This window comes from Uloborus diversus, chromosome 1, assembly GCF_026930045.1.
Source record: "Uloborus diversus isolate 005 chromosome 1, Udiv.v.3.1, whole genome shotgun sequence".
NCBI classification, from domain to species: Eukaryota; Metazoa; Arthropoda; class Arachnida; order Araneae; family Uloboridae; genus Uloborus; species Uloborus diversus.
Genome location: NC_072731.1, coordinates 85,826,599 through 85,853,853, shown reverse-complemented (window position 1 = coordinate 85,853,853; position 27,255 = coordinate 85,826,599). Strand labels below are relative to the sequence as shown.

Sequence of the window (27,255 nt, the reverse complement as noted above, 5' to 3'; positions counted from 1 at the left end):
TATTAAAAATAATATAAACAAGCTAATCTTATGTAGCATGTGTCAAAATAATTTCTAATTGCCAGAAAATATAAAAATATTTACAAGTTGCAAAAGGGTTGAAACCTCAAACAAGAGAAGCAAATTGTCACGAATTAAGTTCAATGCTGGCATGTTTCCCATAATATAAATTCATTAATTTTTTACTAAAATTAAACATAAAATACATTATAAAATTAAACATAATCTAAGGTAGCATGTATGAAAATAACATCTGATAAGCCAAAATATTTAAATATTTGGAAGATGCAAAAAAATTCAAATTTCAAACACGAGAAGCAATTTTCCGCGAAGTCTGAGTAAGTTCAACGTTGGCATGTTTTCCATAAAATAAATTTATTAATATTTTACTAAAATTAAACATAAAATATGCTAATCTGAGGTAGTATATGCGAAAATAACAATCGATTAGCCAAAATATTTAAATATTTGCAGGATGTAAAAAGATTGAAATTTCAAAAAACAGAGAAATTTTTCGCGAAAATCGGGAAAGTTCAATGTTGTTATGGTTTACAAAATAATTCCTTTTTTTAGACATGGAAATTAAACAAAAAATAAACTAATCTGAGGTACTATGCGTCAAAATAGCTTCCGATTGTAAAAAACTTCAAAATATTTACAAGATGGAAAAGGATTGAATTCCCAAACAGGGAAGCGATTTTTCGCGATGTTACAAATCGAACGCATGTTCAGAAAATAGCATTAGTAAAATACTTTCTTAAAGGTTTTAAGCACAATCCGATGATTTTTGAAAGAATTTAAGCACCAAGAAACTTTTTCAAGGTTTTAAAACTTTTTCAAGGTTTTCAAGCACTTGAAAATGAACTTTTTTTTTTCAAGCATTTTTCAAGGTTTTTCAAGGACGTACGAACCCTGCCAACACTAATTTTTAAACCTCTTTCTCAAGTTTGAACTTGAACTTTGAAAAAATTGAAACTTTGACAAGTTGAAATAATTCAACAGATTTTCGCAAAGACACATCAATGCTCTAATTAAAAAAAAAAAAAAAAAAGCGAGAGTACTAAGCGACCCAGAATATAATACTAAAAAAAAGTCATTAACAATTCGTTCTGTGCGGATTTCTACTTTCATGTAAATGAAAGATAACGAAGCATTGCAATTACAATCGGAAATCCCGTTCACAAGGTCTTCCAAGATCCTCATTTTTCGAAAAACTATCAAAGAACAATTCCATTCGAAAGCGATACTCGACTTCAAATCAAAATCTCACACCTGAGTCCATATTCTTTAGTCAAGAACCTCGATTGCCTTGAAACAGTGCTCCTTTGAACAGATTGCACCTTTCGCTGAACGGAACAATTCATTCAACCAAAACAATTGCTCATCAACAAACTACCTTGGTTAGAAATAGCTGAGGAATCATGGAGAAGCACATAATTAATTTCCATAAAGCACTTAATTAATCTTGTTTTGAAGGATTTCTAATTAGATCACAGGAAAATTTCCGCCCCTTTCCTTGTGACGTGATCAGCAGGGCCCAATTTCCCAATAGGCAGAGTAGACAGTTGCCTAGGGGTGCAAATTTTGCTTTAATCCCATTTTTTAAATTAATTTTTTATTCTTGAAAGTAAAATATTAGCTTTCTTTCATTTTTCCCAGATACAATTTTTTCTTGTCATTTAATATTGATTACTTTCACACATCTTATGAAGACCAAATATACTTCAATCATGGTAATTGATCAGCGTAAAATAGTAAGTGAAGACGAAAAGAAGGTGTCAATTTCAGAAAGTGTCGTAGATTGATCCAGAAGTCGCAACAAGATCTTTGCATCTTAAAGCAAAAAGTAATGCTTTGTCGTCTTATCAAGTCGCGTATACTAGCTTCTTTGGCTCAAAGACCATAATGTTTTTTTTTTTTTTTTTTTTAAATTGCAGACAAGTGGCTGTGTCTTTCTCCCTTTTCTTTTTTTTTTTTTTTTGCAAGAAACTTCATTTGGTACAAATAACAATATTTAAATGTAAAAACACGCAGTTATTGTACCCGTTATCAATAAGTAACTGAGCTTTTGAGAACAATCACAGAGCATAATGTTAAAAAAAAAAAGAAAACTACATCATTTCAACTGCATTTCCATTAATCATCGCATTTCTAAATATTTCACCAATTATGCTCCTTCAGTGTTTAGAATATTTCTTTTGAGACTTTGCGTTTGGCATACGTTTTGAAAGCATAAAAACTTTTCTTGAGTAAAAATATGTTTTTTTTTTGCTTTATAACGTCAATTGAGAAAAATTAAATTTTTAACAAGAAATCTTTGAAGAAATCCAATGTGATAAAAATTATTTTTCTCTCATCTTCAATTATACTTATTCACTTCTGCTTTTTTTTTCTTATTTTTTTTAACCTAACTTGGCAGTGTCGTAATGCTGTGATTAGGATCTACACAGCCTTCACAATGCTGCCAGGTTAGGTTTGCCCCAACTATAGTTTGTAGCTGACTTGAATGACATAACGAGCTTTTCATCGGCTTTAACGGGTAAAATTGTGTTATAATAAATTTGAATTTCCGTTAATTTTCCCATAACTCTCATATCTGTTTGATAAGAACGCATCCCTGCGAAAAAGCATGCGATAGGCACGTACGTCATAAACTTTTATGACGCACATGCACGTTTGACGAAGGGGCACTCCGAACTTAATTTTTTTGGAAGGCGGAAATTCTAAATTTGCCGAAAGGACACTTGAAGAGGAGGTGGGGCTCGCGATGCTACGTATGTATAAAATATGTACTGCACTGGAAACTTACCTGTCTTGAGACTTAATAATTCTCTTTTATTTTGAAACTTTCGCCTTGAGAAATCGGCCAGTAAGACGTAACTAAATTTCACTTATTTTCTTGCTAAGTAAAATCTTTTGTAAACTCATTTTGAGAAGTTAAGTTAATGGCTGTTTTTATTCGGCTTCTTTATGTAATTAGATGAACCGTAGCCCCCCTTCCCTTCTTCTCTACCGTTGACCTTTTTCTTCCGACCGAAGGCTTATGGAAGATTAGATAGTGTCTTCTTCAATTAAATGAGTGTTACAAGAATTTAAAGTTCGGGTCATTTATGCCAAGGTAACGCTTAACTAAACTCTGGAAAATTTCTCGAGTTTCTAATGTGTATTTCCTCTGCTGAAGTTGCAAGCAGTGGCGGCTCGTGGGAGGGCCCCCCCCCCTCACTTTTTTTAGAAAGTAATTCATAACTTTTTATTTATTTTCCCCCTTTTTTAATTTTTGGTGCGTGAGTGCTTGAAATTAAAAAAAAGGAATGTATGTATGGGAGGGAAAAGGGGGGGGGGTCCAGGTTTTTGATATTACTTTGTTGTATTCCCCCCCCCCCCCCGAAATGAAATGATTCCTCCTAATATTCTCAATTTTTCCTTCAAGAGGGAAATTAAAATTTGAATTAAAAATTTTCAATAGTTACAACTAGTTGAACCCTCCCCCTTTCTCCGCCCCGTATTATTTCTTTCTCTCCCTTTTTAAATTTGTCTGAAAATGAGTCTCTGCGAATCCCCACCCCCCTTCTCGCCAAAAACATTACGAAACATTTCAACTTTTATTTCCAGATTTTCAATTCCGCAACATTTTCAGGGAAAGTCTCCGAATACCTTACAACATCGCTTAAAATTGCGTTCGAAAATCGTTTAAAATTGAGTTTTTGGAGCTTCAGTTTCAAAAGATTGCTGTCCCTAACGTTACCTATTATGGTCCTACTATCGCGTTTTTAAGCCTTCATTTTCAGAAAAGATTCGGGCAAGGACCCCCAAACCGCCTTTCTTTAGTATCATCAAAACATCGGTTTTTTAAACAGCGACTCACGAAAAATTTAAGAGGAATAGTCTCTCCTCCTCGTATTACCATAGAATTTTGTGCTTAAGTTTTTAGGACTTTAATTTTGAAAAGAATTCTAGGGGAGGGCGTCAGTATCCCTTTTCGTAAAAATCTTGAAAGTTATCTACAATTGCGTTTTTGGAACTGCAATTTCGAAAAATTGGAGGGGAGGAGGAGGAATTGATTTCTATTTATTTTTCAAAAAAATATATATATTGTTACAAATTCTGTAAATAGTAATTATTGTAGTAACGTAACCTGTAAATAGTTTCCCGTAATGAATATAAAACCCCTTTTCATTCGGCTAACGTATACGAGCCCCCTATTTCTTTTTTTTGTTCATTGATAAAATTTGATAACGGTCTACTATTTTCCAGAAGCGTTTGGAATATTTGAGAGATTTCTTTCGATGTTTATAAAGGCGTCCCGCGTGATAAACAGGGCAGTTTCGATTGAGAATTCGAACTGAGAGCGTATTTGTTCTGTTTATTGCGAGGCATTTCGCTGTGTTGTTTTTCGTATTTGGAAGTAAATACGTGTGTAACCATTGAGTTTACGGTGTGGTGTGATATTTGTTTAATTGCTGATGATTAATTTAGCAGTTGTTAACGATTTCTCCTGTACATAGTGTAAATAAAGCTCCTGTGTTTTTATCAAGAACTGTGTCTTCATTTCAAGAAAGTGGAAGTCGCACCGGATCCGTTACAATATAAAAAAAAAGATCGAGGAGAGTCCCAAAGCTCCATCCCTTAGTATAACGTAAACAAATATGGTCAAAAACCGCGGTTTAAGGCTTCGATTTCTGCAAATTTCCGCGGAGTCCTCTGTACTGTTCATTCCCCTAACATCATCAAAGACAGTCTAAAATTGCGTTTTTAAAACTACTAAAAGTTTCAACATTGAGAGATTTGATGAACAAATCAAATCAATCAAATGGATGAGATTTTTTTTCCTATTGTGCCCCTCCCCACTCTAAAAACTATTTTCTAGTTGCGCCACTGCTGTGTGTTGTGTTGTATGTACATGAGCGCATATATTGTCAAAATATTATTTTTTAATTCAAAAAAATGTTTTCCCATTGTTACACAAAAATTATTATTTGTTTTAAGTTACTGCTCATGTAGTTTTAAAGAAAATGTGAGAAGTTATAAATAATTTCAAGAAAATAAAGAGTTCGATATTTTGTTCAAATTGTCTGCAGAAAAATTCTGTATCTGGCCCATGGAATAATATGCAGAAAGGTGCACTCGCATGAGAATAGCTCAGATTTTTTTTTACTACCTTGTATCTTAATTTATTTATTTTTCCTTTCAAAAAATTTAGTTTATCTATTTTTACCTTATTTATTTCAAAGTGAACACTGAGATGTATTTTCATCTTTGTTAAAGGGTTTTATATAATTTATAATTTTCACATATTTCTCTGATAACAATATTTTTGCACTTTTGTAAATTGGTCTTGCTTAAAATAAAATTAATTTTATTCATTCAAAATAGTTGGTTATAAATAGATTAAACATAATGTTACTATTAAAAATATTAGATTAATATTGCTTTATAAAATTCATTTATAATAAAAAGTCTCTTACCGGTCCTGCAGGGGGAGACGTACCGCAGCGCCGGAAAGGGTACTGGATATAAACGTGAGATTAATAATTTTCGTGATATACTTTGTAGCTTTTCCCAATCTGATTTTTAAATTTTAATTTTGAAAGTCAGGAAGTGAAAGCGCTCCACCCTGGCGGCGATCATGGACATCAACATGAGATTAATATATATCGTGATTTACTTAGTAGTTTAAGTATTTTGTAGTTTGTCCCTTGTTTAAAAAGGATTTAACGTTATTGATATAACACAAAAAACTATTTTGAGAAAATTTAAATATTAAAAGAATATTTAAAATAAAAATAATTAATTTGAATTTTGACATCTTGAATTCAAATTATGTTTTTCGCAATCACGAGTGTGTGTATGTAGGCGTGTTTGTAGGCATGTCTGTTTGTGTCTGTGTGCTGGCATAAGTGTGGGTAGTTATGTGTATGAATGTGTGTGTATGTGTGTGGGGGGGGGGTTACTTCTTTCTCATGCTAACAGGGCTATAGTCTCCCCCCCTCCCCAATGAGATCAGAACTTGCACTGGATAAAACGGAATTTTCGGAGATTTTAAAAACTGCAATACTTTTACAAAGACAGCTTAAAACTGTTTTTAGGCCTCTAATTTTGGAAAACTTTGTTGAGTGAACCCCCGCTTCCCCCTAATGTCATCAAAGATTACTTAAAATTGCATTTTTAATACACTATTTTCGAATATATCTAGAGAAAATTTTGTAGATTTTTTTCCTCCAATTTTCATAAGATTCACCTCTTTTTTGGACAAACATAGAATTTTGGCGTTTCAATTTCAAACTAATTTTGGTGTGAAACTACACCGCTCTATATTTATCGTTGCCTAAGTGAACTTTAAAACATGTTTTTAGGACGGAGGGTTCCTGAATCTCCTTCTACTAACAATACCATAAAAAAGCTTAATATTGCTTTTCTAGCTTTAATGTCGAAATTTTGTAGGGAAAGTCCTCAAACACTGTCTGTTCCCTAACGTGACTAAAAAAAGATTCATCTTTAGGCCTTCAAGCTTGAAACATTTCCTTTGGAGACAACCCATTCCATCAAAATAGAAACTAAAATTATGTTTTCAGAACTTCAATTTGAAACCATTTCAGAAGACAGCCCTCGAACCCCAATGCGTCTTTTAGCACGTCCAAGAGAGACTGAAATACGTTTAAAAGATTTCGAAAAAGTTCTGGAGAAGATCTCCGAACACTCACTCTTTTCCTAATATTACTATAAAAGATAGAAGAAATTGTGCCTTCAATTTCCAAATTTAGCCGAAGAAGATACTCAAATACTTCTCTACACGCTAAACGTCTTTAAACACAGACAAATTTTTACGCTTCTAAGACTTCAACTTCTATAAATTTCCGGAGGTTTCCCCCGAGCACCTCCCTCTTAGTATTAGCAAAGATAGCTTTAAATTTCGTTTTAGAAAATTCCTTCGAACATGTTTTCTTCACATACAACCCAAAAATGAATTCTTGAAAGAGATTTCGTGAGGGAAGGACGCCGATAGAGTCAAGAGGAGGCAGGGAGTCATCTTTCCCAAACCTAAACTTTTAAGTCATATCTTGAAGACCTCAATTTTGAAAGAAAAAAAAAAAAAAAAAAAAAAAACGAAATAAAGACCTGACATCACTTTTATGACGTTAGGAGATCCCCTAACGTTGACGAAGAAGGCGTACCGTTAAGTTTTTTTCGAACTTTAGGGTCAAAAAACTTCCAGAGACAGCCCGTCAACTTAGTTGTTAGAAGACTTAGCTGTTAAAATATTTTCATAGAAAACCTCCAAACCTTCTCATTTTCGAAACAAAAATCGACTAAAATTGCGTCTTTCAGACTTCACTGACGAAACGTTTCCAGAGAGTGCCTCCGAACCTTCATTTCCCAAGCGTCACTAGTTACAGCCTAAATTAGTGTTCAATGTCGAAAGACTTCCGGAGGAGAGCTACCTAGTAACTTAAATTCACCAGAAGTTGCGTAAAACTCCTTCTTAATGACTCACTCCAATTTTGAAATTTTTTTAAAGTAAATCACCACCTAACGTCCCCAAAAATAGTCTATAATCGTTTTTTCCCCCCGAGTTCTACAGCAAAAAACTTTCAGAGAGAGCCCGTGGACCTTCCCTGTCACCTTAACGTTATCACACATAGCATTTCTAGCCCAGTTCCACTTAGAAAGGCTAAGCGACTTCTCGCAAGCAAAATCCAACATGCTACAGTCTCTGCCCTGAGGAACAAAGCTGGCGGAAAGCCCGGGGTTGCCTTTTGGATGATGAACAGCGTACGCGCATTTCTCTCCTTCCCAGAGCCCTGGAAGTTGCCTCTTTCCGAACAATTACTGGACATGACTATCTACAGGCCCATTTATATAAAATCAACCTGGCAGATTCACCTCTCTGTGTGCTCTGTGAGGGCACTTCTCCAATGACAGCGGAGCATCTTTATAGATGCTCCTTTCTTCATGATATTCATAATTGTGATGACTTCCAGGCCATAACACCCTTTGAAGCCACTTCATTGTTATATTGGACAGCAAGACGCCCTATGTTTGAAAGAACGATGGTGGGCGTAATTTAAAAAAAATATATACATATATATATATATATATATATAGCATAAAAATGCGTTTTTAACCTTTTATTTGAGCAAACTTCTGGAAAGAGCATTCGATCCCTTAATATCTCTAGTGAAAGCTTGAAATTGATTGTAGTAAGGAAAAATACTCGGGAAGGAACCTTAACCCCATCTCCCCTAACTTTACCACCAAAATGTTCCGAAAATATAGCATTTAGCAGATATTTTTCACATCTATTTTTCAAATTTCTACCAGAGGGTCTTGACCTCCTTCACGCATCCGCTTCTTTTTACTACCTTTCTCTAGCAATAGCTGGGGTTTGTTTATACCCTAGCTTTTATCTTCACTTTTTCGATAGGGAGTCATAGCCTGTGAAATATCGTTGGTCATATCATGTTTGCACACCTCTTCCTGTTTTGCGAAAGTATTTTTATCTACCAATGTGATAATCTACGCAGCTTTATATGAGATTTTTTTTGTCTGAGCATGATTTTAGCTACTTCAGACTCATGAGCATAAAGCTTGAGCGCAGCTGTCATCTCTGGATGCTGTAACTGACCTTTCCAGTGTTTGCTTGCAATTCCATTTTAAGGTAGCTCTGGTCATGGGGCGCTACTTTGTAGCTTTATATCCAACTGAGGCATATAGTGTTTTCAGACCTTTAAAATGTTCGCGAAATTATTTATATTCTTCAGTATACTATCTAAGTTTATTTCAAGTAAAAAGCCGTATTTAAAGTCCTAAATTTTTCGGGAGAGTTACCCCTTGTACAGAAATTTCATACTGTTTAAACAGGAGTGTCTGTCCCTCTAAGAATGATGCCCCCTTCCAGGGCCCGATTAAGGTATCAGGGGGTTTAGACCAAACAGTTTTTCCGAGCCCCCCCCCCCCCCCCCGCCTGTAGCTAAACCATACAATTTTGGTCATTGGATAATTTTTTTGGTCAACTGGGTGCACTAGGCCACGGCCTAGTCAGCCTATTCAGTAATCAGGCCCCCCTCCTCCCAGATTGAGAGTACCCGCAAAAACGACCCTCTAAAACAGTGACTCTCCACTTGGACCGAGATTAGCCCCCCCCCCCCCCTTGCTCGAGTTCTAGATCCGCACTGATTGTAAATGAAGTAGAACTTTCACCAAAAAGAACTTTTCCGACAGCATTTATATGGTATGGTGACACAAAACAAAAAAAATGTTAAGAAGCTAAGATACATTGTTGAAATGGGACTTGGCTGCCTAAAGCTCCGTTCCTCGTACCAACGGACGATTTTTACTCCCTTCTGCTTATACTACCCCGAAATAAAATCGAGTATAAAAAACGGAGCGTAAGATGGTGCTTGAATTCCGATTTTGAAAGAAAAAATAAAGGACATAGTAAATATGATTATGAAACACGCAGAGTCTTTAATCCCTTGCTTAACTGGTAGTAACTGTAGAGTAGAGCACACTTGGAAAAGTGGTATTTTTTTAAGTGAAGACAGTTGAAAACCTCTTACTATCCAGCAAGAGATTGACAATCATTGACGACCACCACTTTTCTCTTGACGGCCTGATTAAAACTCCAACAAATATACGCTTAATCATACAAAGAATTTAGAGATTTTATACGAGTAGTCCAAATAATTTAGTTTAATGAATTAAACAAATAAAAAACAATTTATATCTAAAGTTGAAAAAATTATGAAAAGAAAATAGTTTTACAATTAACTGCACCGTTATACAACTATTCCTTTTTGGTACAGCTAATCCTCCAAGAAACGGGCAACTGAGAGAAATAAGGTGTAATACTAATCGTTGTAATTAGAACCAAAAAGTAAGAAAGAAGATCCCAGGGAGAACAAATAAAAATGAGAGGGAAGATAGGGAGTTTACATTTATTTCCATTACAAAACAAGAGATGAGGCGTTCACGCTTTGATTACTTAACTGGGGAAGAATGCTCGAAAGGTCAGCGAAAGGAAGAGGTTTCCCATCAAGAAGGATGACACCTCCAAAGGAAGATACCGGTTTCCTTGACCCGACCCACTGATCTCTAGGTAGGCCTTCCGCCACCAAAAAGGGTTGCCGGAAAAACGCACCGCAGAAGGGAATTTCGATTTTTGATTTAAGAGGGGGAGGGTGGGGAATTCCTCCACATAAGTTTAGACGCGAGAGACAAGCTTACTGGAAAGTTGTGGATCGAGAATGTAAACTTGCGGGGAGGGGGAAGGATCCTATTTAATGAAAGTAATGGGTCATTCCATGCGAAATGAGCAAAATTCGCAAAAAAGTGGTGGCCGCATGGTAACATTTTTATGAAATTTGGTATACAGGTTCCTTTTATGCCTATATAAAAATATCTAAAATATTTTTGCTTAAAATTTTTTATTTAAATAGTTACATGCGATTGAAAATTGGTCAAGTTGAACAGCATTCTCATAAATGCTAAATGTTGCACTTTTGAAGGCTTGTATCTTATTAACTATTTAATGAAAACATAAAAGTTATATGTTTTTGCAAGCTATGGAGTAAGGTAATCAATCTGATATCGGTAAAATTTTCAAAGTTATTATAGTTAACTTTTAACTGAGTTTCAAAAACTGAAAATATTTCAATTTTCTCATAATTAAGCATTTTCTTTTTTAATCCCAATCTTTAAGGAATGCATTAGCTTTGATGAAATTAATACCCAATAATGTGCTAAGTATCATAAAAGAAATACCTTACTTTTGAAGTTGTATTTTAACTCATTTGTCTTCAAAATCAGTTTTAAACTTAGTAACATTTTGTAAAATGATGATTTTCCCCTTCACATAGACACAAAAATTCAAATGAGGGAAAATTCAGAAACTTTAAAATTTTTCAAGAATATAGAGCTGTGTTTCTACTATTTGCTTGAAGAAACTCGAAATTGGTTTTTGATTTTCAAACGTAAAATAAAATTCAGAAAAATAGCATTTTCTTTCTGTTTTATGGGTCAATCTAAACAGGTTCGATGGATGGTTGCGCTCGACCATTTTTAATTTTTTTGAAATTCATATCCCTAAAAGCTGCATACGAAAGGTGTTTCATCCAAGTCATCCAGTCTGGCCAATACTGTACATTCGATCGTTTCCCAGCTAAAAGGTATAATAGACGAAATGCTGGGTAAGACTTATCTCTTCAAAAGAGTGGCAGTTCATGACATAATTTTGAATTTTTTATACAAAAAAATAGATGCGCATTTCAGGTGAGTTTTGACACAAAAATCAAGAATTTGTGATTTCTTGCGTATTTGTTATTTAAGTAAGGGTCATTCCATACAGATTCAACGGATGAGTGCGCTCGACCATTTTTAATTTTTTTGAAACTCATATCCCAAAAAGATGCATATGAATGATGTTTAAAACCACTTTTATTTTTTCTCTCAACTGGACCTTTGATTTTTTTAGAGGTCATCAAAAGTGATTTTCGTAGTCAAAAATGGGTCTTTTAGACCTTTGTATTTTGGTCAAAATCTATTTGAATTACATTTATGACAGTTAATTTAACACTTTGATGTTAAAGTGCATAAGTTGATACTCTTACATGCTGAGTTACGTAGCTGTAAGTTAATAACTAAAATAATGGCAATAGGTTAAAGTTCAAGGCCAAATGTAAAGATTTTACTCAATTCAAAGAGGGATAATTCACGCAGGGGACGGAAACACAAAATGAAATACGGCAAAAACTAATAACTGGAACCATGCTAAAAAGAATATGTAACTGTTGCTGTGTGTTTGTGTACCCTTTATAGATTACAGCCCCTCAAAAATCGGAAAAATGACATTTTAGACCCCTATAAACCAAAAGGTGATTGAATTAAAAATAAAATTTCCTGGCCAATTGAATATGCCAGTCAAGAACTATACATGTTATACATATTGTTTTTTGTATTTGGTTTGTAAAAAAGTTACAAGTCTTTGAAATTAAACAATTTTGCTAGTCAATTCACAAACTAAGTGTGAAAACTTCATGGCACCTTCTTAAATTACGTATATTGTGCCCTATATAATACATTATACTGAAAAAACATATTGTAATTTTCAAAAAAATTATTTTATTTTGATGACTTAGAAATATTTGAACAGGAATGAGTAGTTTATACTGTATGGAACCTGCATGGATTGACCCTTATGTGAAATTACGAGAATTCAAAGAACTAGATAAACTACTAAATTATACAAAAGCAAGTAAAACTGACATTTATTTCAATTAAAAAATAATGTACATTTTAGCATGTACTTCATAAACATGCTTTTGAAAAAATGAAACTCGAAAGAAATGGTTAGTTTTGCTAAACTTACAAAATATAAAGAAGTAACTAATGAAATTTTACCTTAGTTCAAATTACTCTAGTAACAAAAATATGCTGATACCAATAATTAAAATTTAGTAGAATCTAAAAGACACTTCAATATATTATGTAAAAAAAATTGAGTAAATTTAGAGCATTCCCTCATCTTCAAAAAAACATCTGAAATAGAGGAAAAAATGAAATTTTTGGAAATTTTCGATTTTTTTTAGGTACAATTTCGTCATCAAGAAATTCATAAACAGAAACTAAATTAGATCAGATAGTTACTTATAGATAGTTTTTCAATCTGAATCATTTTTACTGATATTTTTTCATTAAAAGAGCTATAAGAGTGATTTAAAATCTGAAATAAATTGGCAAAATTTTAATCTTTGTTAATATCTCCGATTAAAAAAAAGATCCGAGTAAATTTTACTTTGCTCTTTCTCAATAGAGATTTGTTTATAGAATGCGGAAATATTTATTTTTTAAGTGTACGTTTATAACTTATGGAGTTATTGAGTCACAAACAGGCAGCAATGAACTCAGAAAATTTAGGCTTAGCGTAAGCATCAACTTCTAATTTCAATAACAAAGCAACAAACAATTTTTAAACTTTCATACTTTGCATTTCCTCATAGATATGCATGGTTTACCTAAATAAAAATTCTCATTGAAATCTGTGACATGTCAGCCACAGCTGATTTGCTCATTTCTCATGGAATGACCCTAATCGATGCAGGTGGATTTGACCGAGTTCTGAAGCGAAATAGCAACGAAATGGACAAAAGCTGTAGATTACAATTTAAACAGAACTGTGTTTTCTTTTTTGGTAAAATAAAAAATAAATTGTATTGAAGAAAAAAACGAGGTATGAATAAAACAAATATTGGACATGGAAGCAGCACATGGAGGCGAATAAAGACATCGCAGTCTCAAAGTTTGATACAAGAACTCCGAATATGCTGCAATCGGTTTTGGATTCATAAGTTTCTTTTCAACTTTTCAAAAAGACAACAATGTTTTGTCATTTAATTTATCTATTTTATTTTATTCTGAATTTTTTTTCATTTATTTATTTAGTTTATGTGTGGGTGTGTGTGTTATAGGTGTAGCAGAGAACTTTTCAAATCAAATAATTATAATGATAAAAATAATTACAAATAAATAAAATTAATCAAAAGTATTTAAAAAATAAACAAAACATGTTAAAAAAAATAAATAAAAAAGCTAGAAAAAAAATAAACAAGGGAAGGAGGGTTGAAATTTTTTTTGAGGGGGGGGGATTTGCGTTATTACAGTTGGGGGGGGGGGGAGAATGGGCACTCATGACAAAAGATATTTACACAATACAATAACTATCGGCGGTTAAATTTGTTTTATAAAAAGCGCTCGGGAGGCAAACACGTCTTTTTTTTTTCATAATACTGGCGCCTGACGACAGTCTCAAGCAAAGCTATTTTACTGCCAACTAACAAACAGAAAAGTGACATGTTAATACCCCCAAAAAAGGGAATTAAAAAAATTATTAATTACTTTTTTTTTGTGGTATCGATCGGGTTTTCTTTTCTTTCTTTTCCAAGCAATCATTTTCACTACTCAAATGCAAAGAACCTTACAACAGATTAAAAAGTATTGTCGCAGATTGGGCTTCAAAGCAAAGGTTCTGGGGACCCTTTCTTTCTATTTTTGCATTATATGGCATCCCCCCTCTCCCCACAAAAAGAAAAATAAATAAATGAGCGAAAATGCTTGCAATTGATATTTGCAAGTATTATCGTTTGCAAGTACATGATTGACAATTCCATTGGAGGTTCAAATGTGGTTATTCGATCTACCAACGCTTGGGGTGGCAAAAAAAAAAAAAAAAAAAAAAAAAAAAAAAAAAAAAAAAAAAAAAAAAAAAAAAAAAAAAAAAATTCAATTATGTATATATGAAAATGGATGTTTATTTGTGTGTGTGTGTATGCTCCTTGTACAAACCCAGCTTGCGTCGGATCTTTGCCGAATTTGGCAAAGTCCTTTAATGCTTAGGGATTCACATTTTTTTTTTTTGCTTCCCTTCTGGGACGGGTCCTTATAAATACAAATCCAGTTTTTTCGTCGGATCTTTGTCAAATTTGGCACAGAGGTCCATTGATGCTCTGAAATGACATACCCCCCCCCCCTTCCCCTCAAGGAGGTTCTCGCTAGAAAATCCGTGAATGGATTGTTTACGCCAAGAAAAACTGACTGCATATCTGAAATTTCTAGCTCTCACTCTTACAAAATACATTATTTTGCAGAATTTCATCCAAAACAAAATGAACTGCTCAATGGATCTGAATGTTAGACGAAGCAATAAAAACGAGGTATCCTCAAAACAAAACTGCGCGAAGAAGTGCCAATAGCGGCAACCACCAAAAACTTCAGTCGGAAGAAGAACCAAAGAAGTGGTCATCACTTTTCCTTTTCTTGTACAAGGGAAAGATGCGGACTAAAGTCGGTCCAAGAGAAAAACCATGAGGCATACCTCATTTGACTGGTCCTGCCATCAGGGTGGATACTAATAAGAAGTCATGTCTATCACATTATGGGTGAGTCAAACTTCATGCTACCTCCTAATGTATGCGAACTTATTCACAACATGGTGCATAAAAAGTGGTGTTGTGCAAGTGTCCCTTCAAGAACCTTTAAATTTTTCAGACGGTTAACTTGGACCAGTGGTGCCCAACCTTTCTCCACCCAGGACCGCACCTCATATTAAAATTGTTCTCGCCGGTCTAACCCCTTTTTTTTTTTCAAATAATTAAAAAATTTTTCTAAATCATATCGGAAACCATGGAAAAAGGAAAAAAAAAAAAAAAAAAACAGTCATTGCTATCATTACTTAATGCTTCTTTTATCAATTGCATCTGTTTTTCAGAAACCAATTTCTGAATTTTGGCTCCAAATTTGTAACGTCGCTTTTTGTGCTTTTCGATTTGTAGCATTCAAGCAAGAAAACGGACCATACGGGTCAGCGTCGCGGGGCGTAGGTCGGGCGCCCTGATCAGGATTATTTGGGACTTAGCGTTGATCGGATACTAAACAATTGGATCAAACTGAAAAAAACCCCAAGATCCTTACTCTACCATGACAAATCTACTTTAACCTGTCTTTTGGGTACATTACTTACGGTTTATTAAAAATCCATGAAAGATACAAAAAACCTAACGAACTACTAATTGTTACGTTTCAAAATTTCGACAGAATGGCAATTTCTGCACAGTACAGTAGACCCTAGTTTTACGCGGGTGTATTTTACGCGATTTCGATTATACGCGTTTTAAAATTTGACAGCTTTATTTTATTTTACGCGGATGAGTTTCGGTTTTAAGCGGATGCGGCAATGCAAACAGATAACATTTTCCCCTCTTTCAAAATCCAAACTCCTAAAGATTTGTAGATTACACGTAATCGACTGCATTTTGGCGTCTTAATAATCGAGCTTGGGCCACTGGAGACATTTTATGCGATTGGTTCCAGAGCTCTTTCCAGAAGTAAAGTTATTAAACTCACACGGTTCAGAAATCAATGAAAGAAGAGCTTTTAGGAGTGACAAAGGAGGCCAAATCCAACGAGGATACGGACGTCGGTGACGCACAACCAAAAACGTCCACATTGAAAATTTTGAGCCATTCCTAGACAATAGAAATGATTTTTCTGATTTGTTAGTGAAGGAAGATTCTATCAGGGAAATGACGTAAGTGCTCATGGATGCGTTAATGCTCTGCATAGAATTACAGAGAAAAATTCTTAATGACTGCGAAAAGACTATCATAGCTAGCTCCTCTTTATAAACAGAACACGAAATTAATTTACGTTTTCTTTATACATGTTGTGCATAAAAGTCGATATAAATACTGGCGGTGTATTTCATGTATCTTTATTTTTCTTTATCCTTATCTTTTTCTTTATTACTAATAATAAAGCTGAATGTCCTCTGTCCGGATCTCTGTCCGGATCCTAGACCGTTCGGCCGATTTTCATGTAATTTGGCACGAAGTTAGTTTGTACCATGGGGGTGTGCACCTCGAAGCGATTTTTCGAAAATTCGATGTGGTTCTGTCTGTCCGGATCTCTGTGACGCGCATAGCGCCTAGACCGTTCGGCCGATTTTCATGAAATTTGGCACAAAGTTAATTTATAGCATAGGGGTGTGCACCTCGAAGCAATTTTTCAAAAATTCGATTTTGTTCTTTTTCTTATTCAATTTTAAGAACATTTTCCGGAGCAAAATTATCGTAAGATGGACAAGTAACGAAATTATCATGACGTAGAATGTGAGAGCGAATGAACATAGCCAACTGGCGAGAAATTCGTCATCCATTATTTGAAAATATACAGGCGAACCGAATGACCTTTTAATTTTCAACTACGGGCAAAGTCGTGCGGGTACCAGTAGTGTAAACTAAAATAAGAAACATAACGTTTAATTGCAGAATATTGAGATTAACCCAGACACGTGTTTCGGCGTTACAAAGAACGCCTTCTGCAATGCAAAAGAAGTGAGCTTATGGATGAAAAGATATCAAACAAAAGCAACAAGGCAGAACAGCAAGTTACCAAGTCTTAATATAGCGATTTCAAAAAGTTCCGGAGACTAACGATAAATATGCAAACACTGATATCATTAACGATGCCTTGAAACATTAAAGGGTAGTGAGAACAATCATTCCCAATCACAATGTTAGATTTTTCTCATTTCAAAAGAAAGAAAATAACTTTTTCTCTTCTGAGCCCTTCTGTTTATTTTACCTTTCTTATTTTATCATGAGAAATCAAACAGGTATGAGCAGGCCCGCGCCAAGCCTGATCGGCGCCGTCGTGCAAATGTCTTTTGAGCGCCTTTATGCAGTGACGTTCGGCAAAAATCTAGTTAACACCCGGAGTAAGATTTTGCAGACAAATATAGTGTGGAAAGAATACGTTTGAAGTTTAATTTATTAAAAAAAAACATGTGTAAATATTTAATTTTTGAATAAAGTGAACGTTTTTACTTCATATCTCGAAATTATTTCGAGCTCATTAGCTCATCTGAAGTGTTAATGCGTTTTGGAAAAAGGAAATTTTATAATATTAAAGTTAACGCCACTCTAAATATCGCTATAATCTGTAATTGATGAATAATAAATCAAACTTTTATGCCTGTCAGAAATTGACAACATGGTACTCTCAATGTTTCTAAATTGAAGCATATTATTATAAAAGACATTCCATTTTTAAAACTAAAACTTAACATTTTTTCTGCAAAATAAATAATTCTAAAATACGTTAACCGTTAAAAAGGCATTGAATTTAATTCCGAAAACAAATACATTGTTCAAAACTAGTTTTTTAATTTAATGCGCAAATGCTTGAAGAAAAGGACGGGGGAAAGAATCGAGTAATTATGGTCAAATCGTTACTTTACGGTACTAAAATGTTAACCTAAGTTAGTGTCTAAAATACATAAATATTACGCACAAGTTAATAATATGCAAATGTGCGTACCATATTTTTATTTATGATAACATGAAGCAGTCGAAATAACACGAGCTATAGTTAAAAATCACAAAAATACGTATTGCAAAACTTATAATTAAATTGGAGGAAGCAAGTCCAATCATTGGCTTAGCAAAAGCTGACCCAAAAACATTGTCACATGAATCAACAACGAGGAATGGTTGGCACGTTTTGCTTGAAACAAGCAAAATAAACATGATTTCTTCCAATGTTTTTCTTTAAAATCTATCACGTGACTTGGGGGTCTTAGTTTCATGAATGAAAGTGTTCACTCTCTCTCCATTTTAATTTTTTGTCTTCTCAATATTCGGGACCCTCCCCGTATGAGTAAGAAACTTCAAAAATGTAAAATATCCATATTTTACACGGAATTGTCCTAGATCGTACAAAAAAACTCGAATTTGAGTGCATAGAATTCTGTATATTTCTTCTACTGTTTATGTAATGCAAGGATCTATCGAATTTGAAAACATACTTTTCCTCCTTTTTTTCATTAAAAAAACGTAAGGATTTCCCCAAAAAAAATTATGTTACGACTGAAGACGATTGTTCTTCCTGGTGAGAAGCGACTTCTAAGCCACAAATAAAAAACGTTTAAAAAATCAGAAAGATTAGCTTCTTAACGGATTTTGAACAAAATCGTATTTGAGGACGTCTAATATTGGATAGGCTTTTCTCTTTTTTAAAAACGTTATGTAACAATCGGAACCCCTCCGAAATGAAATCCTGGCTACACCATTGACCACAAGAACCTAATAGCGAACTTCTTGCGCCGCGTAAGCTCGGCCTTGTCGACCTTGTGTACTATAGACATACCGAAACAGTCTTCACGGCGCCACATTACAAAGAAAAATTCAAATGTATGCATTAATTAGCACGTCTTTTCAGTGAAAAATATTGCGCTTTTGAAAAGAATGTTTAGACAGAACAAGGCAATAATTCATCGTTTTAGATATAGGCAACGAGACGGATTGCTTGTTTCAATGAGCAGTATAATTTCTGTGCCACCTAATGAACAGTTTAATTTTATTTACTTGGTCGGAGATTTTTTTTCCTCCAATTGGAGCATTTTTGATATGTAGAGCTCGGCGCCTTTTTGTCTCTGGCGCCGTCGTGCCTCGCACGACCTTGCACATAAGGACGGCGCGGCCCTGGGTATGAGTCGATTTATTAAATTTCGCTGTCAGTGTTTTCTCTCAAACGTACAGTGGACTCGCGCTACAACGCGATTTGAATTACGCGAAATGGCTACAACACGAGTTTTTCGCGAGTAACGAATATTAGTGTTAACGCGACTTATTCTGCACAGCTCAAAAATTTTCGGCAGAAAGCAGAAGATAAATTCAGCACTCTTTCGTCCACCCTCTTCTTCTGACGAGTTTTTTGATGTGCATGCGGTATCAGGGAAAGACCGATAACAATCTGATCGTGCATCATAAATCATCACCATCTTCATATTTTACGTTATAAATATAATTACTGTACCTACTGTAAAGTACTATAAAAGTGCTACATTTTGTTATTTCAGAGTAATGTATGAACCGTACTGTTTTATTTTATTTTATGTCTCTTTCTCCCATTGAGCATTGATTTTCTGCATCGTAATAACATTTTACATTGAATAATAGATTACTTAAAATACAATAAAAGTTCACTTCTTTATGTAATAAATGGTACTACTCTAAACTCCCGGTTATCCGCGGATTAGGGTGGCACGGTAACCGCGGATAATCCTAATTATAGGTAATAAACGATAATGGTGTATACAATAGCTAAAAAATAGGAATAAAACTGACACACAGAAAAGTTATAGCTAAAAACAATAACATTAATTGTAAAAAATATATGAAACAGCTAAAAATAAACAACAACATAATCATAAGTCACCACAGTTGAAGAAAAAAAAAATATTAAAGACCCGCGGATAATCCGACCGCCGATAACCGGGAGTTTACTGTATACAGGGTGAGTTCGATCGAATCTGCCATACAAAAGGGGGTGATAGATGAGCCCAAGTGGAGCATAGAACCACCCATTATCGTGTCCAATCCTTAACCGTAACCGAGTTTCGGTAAATTTAAGGAAAATGAGTAAAAAAACAAAATTCTGAGAAAATCCGCCACACCTGATACACGCTCTTGCCCTTTTGCGAACGGAAACAACCGTTGCTCTTAAAGACATTTCATTCCTTAGTTTCCCTACTGCTTCAACAAGCCGGTCGCTCAATCCTTGCAAACTTGCTACTTCTGTTTTGTAAACTTCTTGTTTCAAGAATCCCCAAACAAAGAAGTCCACTGGGTCAGATCTGGGGATCTAGGGGGGCAAGGGATGGGGCCCATACGACCAATCCATTGGGGATACTGTTCAGTTAGAAATTCCCGAACGGCATTTGAAGAAAGTGCGAGGGCTCCATCGTGATGGAAAATGATTTCCGCTCTCTCCTGAACAGGAATAGTATCAAGAAGGTCAGGCAAATGATGTTCAATGAACTCTAAATATGAGCTTCCTGCATTATAAGACCTTAAAACGTATACAGACCCATCAAAAGACTTCCGATTACGATTTATGATTGTGAAAAATATCGTCTGAAAATAAAAAGCATTTGTTTAACAAAACAATTAATGATAAAAACTAAACAGAATTATTCATTTGTCATAATATTTTATGTATCGTTTGCTTCTTTCTGATATTTTGTAAATGTGTTTTGAAAATTGCTAGAATTATGATTCTTTTTACAGTAAGTCAGTAGAGAGTGTGTTTTTAGTTTTTGAGAGTTTTGAGAGTTTTCGTTAAAGTTTCTAAAGATAAGTTGCTATATTCTTTTCTCGATTTTTGGGTATGTCTCGATTTTTTAACGAAGAGTATGCTGATATGCATTTCGTGTACGGATTTTGTGATGGTAATGCTCGCAGAGCCGAGAAAGAATACCGGCTTCGTTACCCAAATCGTTCTGCATCTAATAGATGTGTTTGCCTCTATACATCGAAAGCTCAGAGAGACAGGTTCATTTGGTACGTTGTTCGAGAGGGGCCAGGATCACCGTTCTGCCAATGTTGAGGAGTATGTGCTGGACCGAGTAGTGGAAAACCAAAGTGTGAGTTCACGCTCGATTGCTATAGAAGGTGGACTATCACAACGTAAAGTGATGAAAACATTGCACCAAAACAAGTATCACCCGTATCATTTTACTCTAGTACAAGAACTGCGCAATTCAGATTTAGAAAAGCGGGTAACATTTTGCAGATGGCTACTAGCCCGAGACACTGAAGATCACCATTTTCTAAGAAAGATATTGTGGACAGATGAGTCGTTGTTCACTAGAGGGGGCATCATATATTTGCATAAATGGCATCATTATACTGAACATAATCCTTTCTTAACCCAAAACTCATCATTCCAAACTCGATTCAGCATAAATGTTTGGATTGGCGTAATAGGAGATCATTTAATTGGTCCGTATGTGTTTCGAGGTAACCTAAAAGGAAACACATATTTAGAGTTCATTGAACATCATTTGCCTGACCTTCTTGATGCTATTCCTGTTCAGGAGAGGGCAGAAATCATTTTCCAACACGATGGAGCCCCTGCATTCTTCAAATGCCGTTCGGGAATTTCTAACTGAACAGTATCCCCAATGGATTGGTCGTATGGGCCCCATCCCTTGGCCCCCTAAATCCCCAGACCTGACGCCAGTGGACTTCTTTGTTTAGGGATTCTTAAAACAAGAAGTTTACAAAACAGAAGTAGCAAGTTTGAAAGAATTGAGCGACCGGCTTGTTGAAGCAGTAGGCAAACTAAGGAATGAAATTTCTCTAAGAGCAACGGTTGTTTCCGTTCGCAAAAGGGCAAGAGCGTGTATCAGATGTGGCGGCGACCAATTTCAGCAGCTATTGTAAATTGTGCAGGTTTATTAAATGTACTAATCGATGTTGGTGTAACATTTTTTTGTTATTGATTTTCCCTTTGTGAAAAGCACGGGAAAGTAATGCTTCTTTTATTTCTACGAATCGTTATCTCATGTGTTTTTTCTCTAAATTAAATGTTAAAACTATTATTTTTATATAAAAATATCATTTTCTTAAACAAAGAAAGCAACATGCTATCGTGAAACAGAAAATTCAAAACAGAAAAGTGCGACTCTTTGCTGGTTTTTCTTTTTTAACGAATGCAGATTTTTACACTGTTTCAAACAAAAGCCTGACTTTCAGCTGAACTTGAAGCCCAATATGATTTGTTGTTGTACCATCTGAAAGCCAATAAAATGGGCCAGTTTTTGGTAGAATTGCCCGATTGTAGCTCTTACGGCTGTTTTTGAAAATGCCGATTAAAAACGTTGGCACCATTTTAATTCTGAGTGTGTCCAATGTTTCAAAGCTTGTAGCTCTCAGTAAAATGCGACTATCTTAATGCGAAAGGTATCATTTTGTAGGATTTAGTCTGCTCTTTCCAAATATGTACTTATTTTCTTTGTAGGTCCTACAGGAATTTCAGAAATCAGTCGTGTTCTCAGAATTTTGTTTTTTTACTCATTTTCCTTAAATTTACCAAAATTCGGTTACGGTTAAGGATTGGACACGATAATGGGTGGTTCTATGCTCCGCTTGGGCTCTTCTATCACCCCTTTTCGTATGGCAGATTCGATCGAACTCACCCTGTATAGTTAAAAAATGGCTTAAAACAGTTTGAGGGATGTTTACAAAAGTCAAAAAAATAACTAGGTATACTAAACAAAAAATTCGTATACAGTCGAGTTCCGACTTACGCGAGGGATGCGTTCCAAGACCCTTCGCGTAAGTTGAAATTTCGCGTTGTGGAAAAGAGTATGTGTAAAAAACTTTTATAAACATACCAATACGATTAAGGACACTTGTAAACACCACCTCAAACTGTTAAAAACTATTTCTTAGAAATATACATTACTGTTTCTTAAACAAAGAATTGAATTTTTATTTATTGTATTAAAAAAAAAAAAAAAACGTTTTATTTAACATAGACTGCTACGATGCACAAAATGATCAATGGGAAAGGAAGAAGTAAAATAAATCACTACGGTACGTACATTATGTAGCAAGAAAAACAAATGCACTATAGTTGTTGAAACTTTCTCTTTTTCCTTCTATCTTCACAAACTTTAAATGAAACAGCGCTCTTAGGTGTCATTATATTTCATCAACTTTCCCATATAGAATGAAAAAAATAAATGGAAAATGATAAGTAGTTATTTGTAGAAGCGATGTTTAGACTAGTACAGTGTGGGAACTTCCGCACTCAGCGATACCAAAGGGATGAAGGTCCATTCACGAAAAAACCGCGATTCCCTTCGGAATTTTTTCATGTTGCGGTGAAGAATTCGCGTTAGGAATAAAATTCTTTATCGGAGAAAAAATCGCGTTATAGCCATTTCGCGGAAGTCGGATCGCGTTGTAGCGGGAGTCGACTGTACCACCCTTTTTCCATAGCGCGAAATTTCGACTTACGCGAGGGGTCTTGGAACGCATCCCTCGCGTAAGTCGAGACTCGACTGCCGAAGCTATTACTTATATAAGTTGTCCTCCCCCCAGTCACCTTTTTCATCTCCCCTCCCCGCTTCGACGAGTTACTCATGGAAGCCACTAAAATTTGATGATTCATCAAGTTGTATACGATAGTTAACAAGACCATACCAAAACTGCAGGAACAGATGCCCATCGTGGTTTGAAAAGGATTAGTGATTTGCCTTGATTCTTTTCGGAATTTCCTGATATTTCCCGGGTCGTCAAAAAGCCCCGATAGGAGACAAACAAGGCAGGGGGGGGGGGCGCAAAAATTCGGCTACACAAAAAAATACTCCCCAAATTTATCCTTTGCAACAGGAAAATTCATAAGCAACAACTTTAATTTTTTTTTTTTCCTTTCGGCAAATTCATTTAACGTAGCAATTATAGCAATTTCCAAGTCGACTTATTTGTACACTCCCGATTATCCGTGGAATTAGGTGGCAAGGTACAGAGGGTAAGGACTTGGAAAAGGGGCTTAAAATGTGGGGCAAATGGCAAATAAGATAAACAATTGTCCTTGCTTAAAAATGCGCAGTACATACATTAAAATTAATTACATTTCATGAATAAAAGCACATAAATGCAAAAAGGGAACAGTGTTTAAGATAACGCTTACCAATGCTAATTTATAAGTCTAATTACACCTCACTCTTATGTAGGAAATGCAAAAATAAAGCAAAAAGCTTTAAAACCTACGATTTTTTTGAAAAAAAAAATCAGCAATTTCCTTTTTCTTGCAGTGAAAACACATTTTCTTAATTCTTAACTACACTTTACTTAGGATCATCTTGTCTCTCTAAATACTGTATTAGTCCGTCCCCAATATACATGAATGCTATGAAGCTATTTTATGTGTATTGGGCTTCACTCATCTTTTTTCTCAATCACTTTATTTACAATCGCTTAATCTGTCAGTTAATTGAATAAAGTAATGTTTGCTCTTCGAAGGGGAGGGGGGGGGGGGGGGGGGGGGGGGGGGCTCGCGGATAATCAAGAGTTTTTTTTTTTTTTTTTTTTTTTAATCTTAATCAAGAGTTTGTTTTTGCTAACAACATAAAAAAAAGTTCTAGCGCTGAAAATTTGTTAGGGGAAAAAGGAAATTAAATGATCGGTGATTTAATAACAGGGAAAAAAAGTTATTAGTAAAAGGAATGTGTTTCTCATTTAAAATTAGTTAACTACAACTCTCCCTACTTAAAGAAAAAAGAAAACTTAAACATTAATACTTCAGATTTGAATAATTTTAGCTTAAAATTGGACTTTGAAGACTTTAACTTTGTAAAAATTACAGCCCAAGAGCTGGTGACATACTTTGGGAAGGTATTTTAGGCACTTTGAAACTGGAAAAAATGAACAATTTGAATGTTGAGGAATCTGGTATTGAAAGTCTGGAAGGCCGTTTGCGGTTATTTTGCTACTGCGCAGCTAGTTGAAGTTGCGTAGTAGAAAAAAAAAAAAAAAAAAAAACCGTCATCTAGGCACTTAGGAGCTGTTTCAGTTAGGTTTTGGCGCTTGGTGAATACAGAAATAACGCTCCCAGACTAAGTACACGATTATAGAATACTCCCAGACATCCTTTTAATTTTTAGTATGTAACATTTCGCTGAAGTGGAAACAATAGTTTTTATGTGCTCTGAATATGTCAACTTTTGTGCCAACAAAACACAATTTGTAGGAAAGTTTACTTTTCTGCTTCCATTTGAAGAAAAGTGCAGCTGAAGGCAATCGAATGCTGCAAGAAGCTTATATGGAACATGCTTCATCTATTTCCACGTGTGAGTTTAGTACAGTCAACTCCGGATTATCCACAAGCGGGTTATCCGCGAGTCACTTAGCAATCAGGAAAGTGTATTTTCATAGCAAAAATTAAACACCAATGGAGGTTTTTTTTTGGTCGGAAAATTAAATTTAAACTGAACCGTTTTTGTTTTATTTGCTTATTTATTTATTTATTTATTTATTGCTCTTTCTTCATCGCACACACTTGTTCTTTATTGATGTACTGTTGGGTAAAAATTCAAAGCATTTTTACTGTATTATATACTTGTTCACTGTTTGTAGAAAGCATCAATACAGCCAAGTTTTAGAGGAACAACAATTTTTCACTTATCAGTCCCTCATTTGATCCTTTTATCCATGATTTTTATTATCCGCACCACTCAATTCCGCGGATAATCGGAAGTTTACTGTACAGACATTTTAGAAATGGCGATTTTAATACCAATGAGAAAGAGCACGATTAACGGCCACAAAAGTTTGAAGATGCCTAATTGGTGCTTTAGTGGACGAATGCTAGTAACAAACAAATTTACCGAACTCAATTGATGCGTTTGAGCTGAGCAATGTGGGAAAAACAGCCACAATATAAGGAAAGACATGACAAGGTAATTTTGCAATATGATAATGCTTGACCACATGTTGCGCAGCCGGTTAAAACATATCTCGATACCAGTCCTACCTCACCCAATATACAGCCTAGATATTGCCCCTTCTGAGTACTATTTGTTTTCTCCAATGACGTATGCTCTTGATGGTCAGCACTTCCGCTCTTATGAAGAAGTTCAAAGTTGGATCGATTCGTGGATCACATCAAAAGATGCATCATTTTTCCGATATGGCATCTGAAAATTGCCAGAAAGATGGGAAAAAGTAGTGGCCAACGATGGAAAATATTTCGAAAAATGAACATGAAACCATTATTTCACAACAATAGAAAAAAAAATCCATTAAAACTTATTTGTTGTACACCAGATAATTAAGCTGAATACAAATTTTTAATAAGTAGTTCTCAATTTAAATTGGATTCTACTTTTAAACTTCAATTACTTGAATTTCAAAATGTAATTGCAATTTCATGGCAAAAAAATATTATATTATAATTTGAAATAAAGCGTTATTTAAGAACACTCACCAACAAACACCATAAACAATGGAGTAAAATACAGTGTATGCAAAGGTGAAATTTTTTCTCTCCAAATATAAGAGGGTGAGAAAGGAGATAAGCCACCAAATTACAATCAGTGAACCCGGAAAAGGAGCAGGAAAAAACTAATTTTAATACTTTGAATCAATTTAAAGTAAAATTTCATCGGATAAATTTTTACGAGTGGAAAAATGAAAAGTTTCACTATTACAATAACAATTAAGGTAAGCCAAATGCTTACACCAGCAACAGTGGTGAAAGACAACATTTGGGCAGTTCAGGGTGCCACAGTTCAAAAATTCCTTGAGTTCAAAGTAAAATTGTTGGGGGTGCATCCACTCTTACAGAGTATTGATGTAAAAACCTTCATGATAATGCAGCTTGGGTTTAAAATCTTCATAGCGAAGGGTGTAATCTGACAGGTACTTGACCATGCCTTTGGGGGTGGCGATCGAGGGCTGCCATTCGTAAGTGCTCTTTGGTGGAATATTCATCGTAGTGAGTCTTCCTATAACCACTTTGTGCAACAAAGTTGCTTGCATTTTTAAAAGCTGTCTAGCTATTAATGTTCAATAAATTATCCTCATTTTCGGCAGCGTGTGGTCAAAAGCAAGAGTTGAGAAAGTGAAAAAATTCCTTTGGGACCCATTTCTCCGGAGCTAGTGCAAGCAACAACAATATTACCAAGAGCAATGACAAATTCATTTATTTTAGTTACTAATGTTGGTGGAAATTGGACTTGATTCTCCTGAAATACTTTGATGCCAACTGACCTAATAGGTTGAGGAGCAAGAGAACAGTACAGTTGGCTCTCTGTTTTAATGACTTTCAAGGGACCACAATAAATCGTCCTTAAGTAGAAAGCGTCCTATAACAGAATGCTTTAAACACTACAGTGGACCATCTGGGATCGTG

General features: G+C 34.9%; 2 protein-coding genes across 2 annotated transcripts in view; one reads left to right on the top strand and one right to left on the bottom strand.

The window, feature by feature from the left end:
* The window catches only part of LOC129230920 (N-alpha-acetyltransferase 15, NatA auxiliary subunit-like), a 275,701-nt gene that overhangs the window by 80,455 nt on the left and 167,991 nt on the right, over window positions 1-27,255 (bottom strand). The gene's annotated exons all lie outside the window — the stretch shown is intronic.
* The window catches only part of LOC129230936 (uncharacterized), a 28,303-nt gene continuing 15,864 nt past the window's right edge, over window positions 14,817-27,255 (top strand). Inside the window, exon 1 of the mRNA XM_054865208.1 lies at window positions 14,817-14,930. Coding sequence (XP_054721183.1) covers window positions 14,913-14,930 — 18 coding nt within the window. The 5' untranslated portion in view covers window positions 14,817-14,912. The remainder of the gene's footprint in view (window positions 14,931-27,255) is intronic.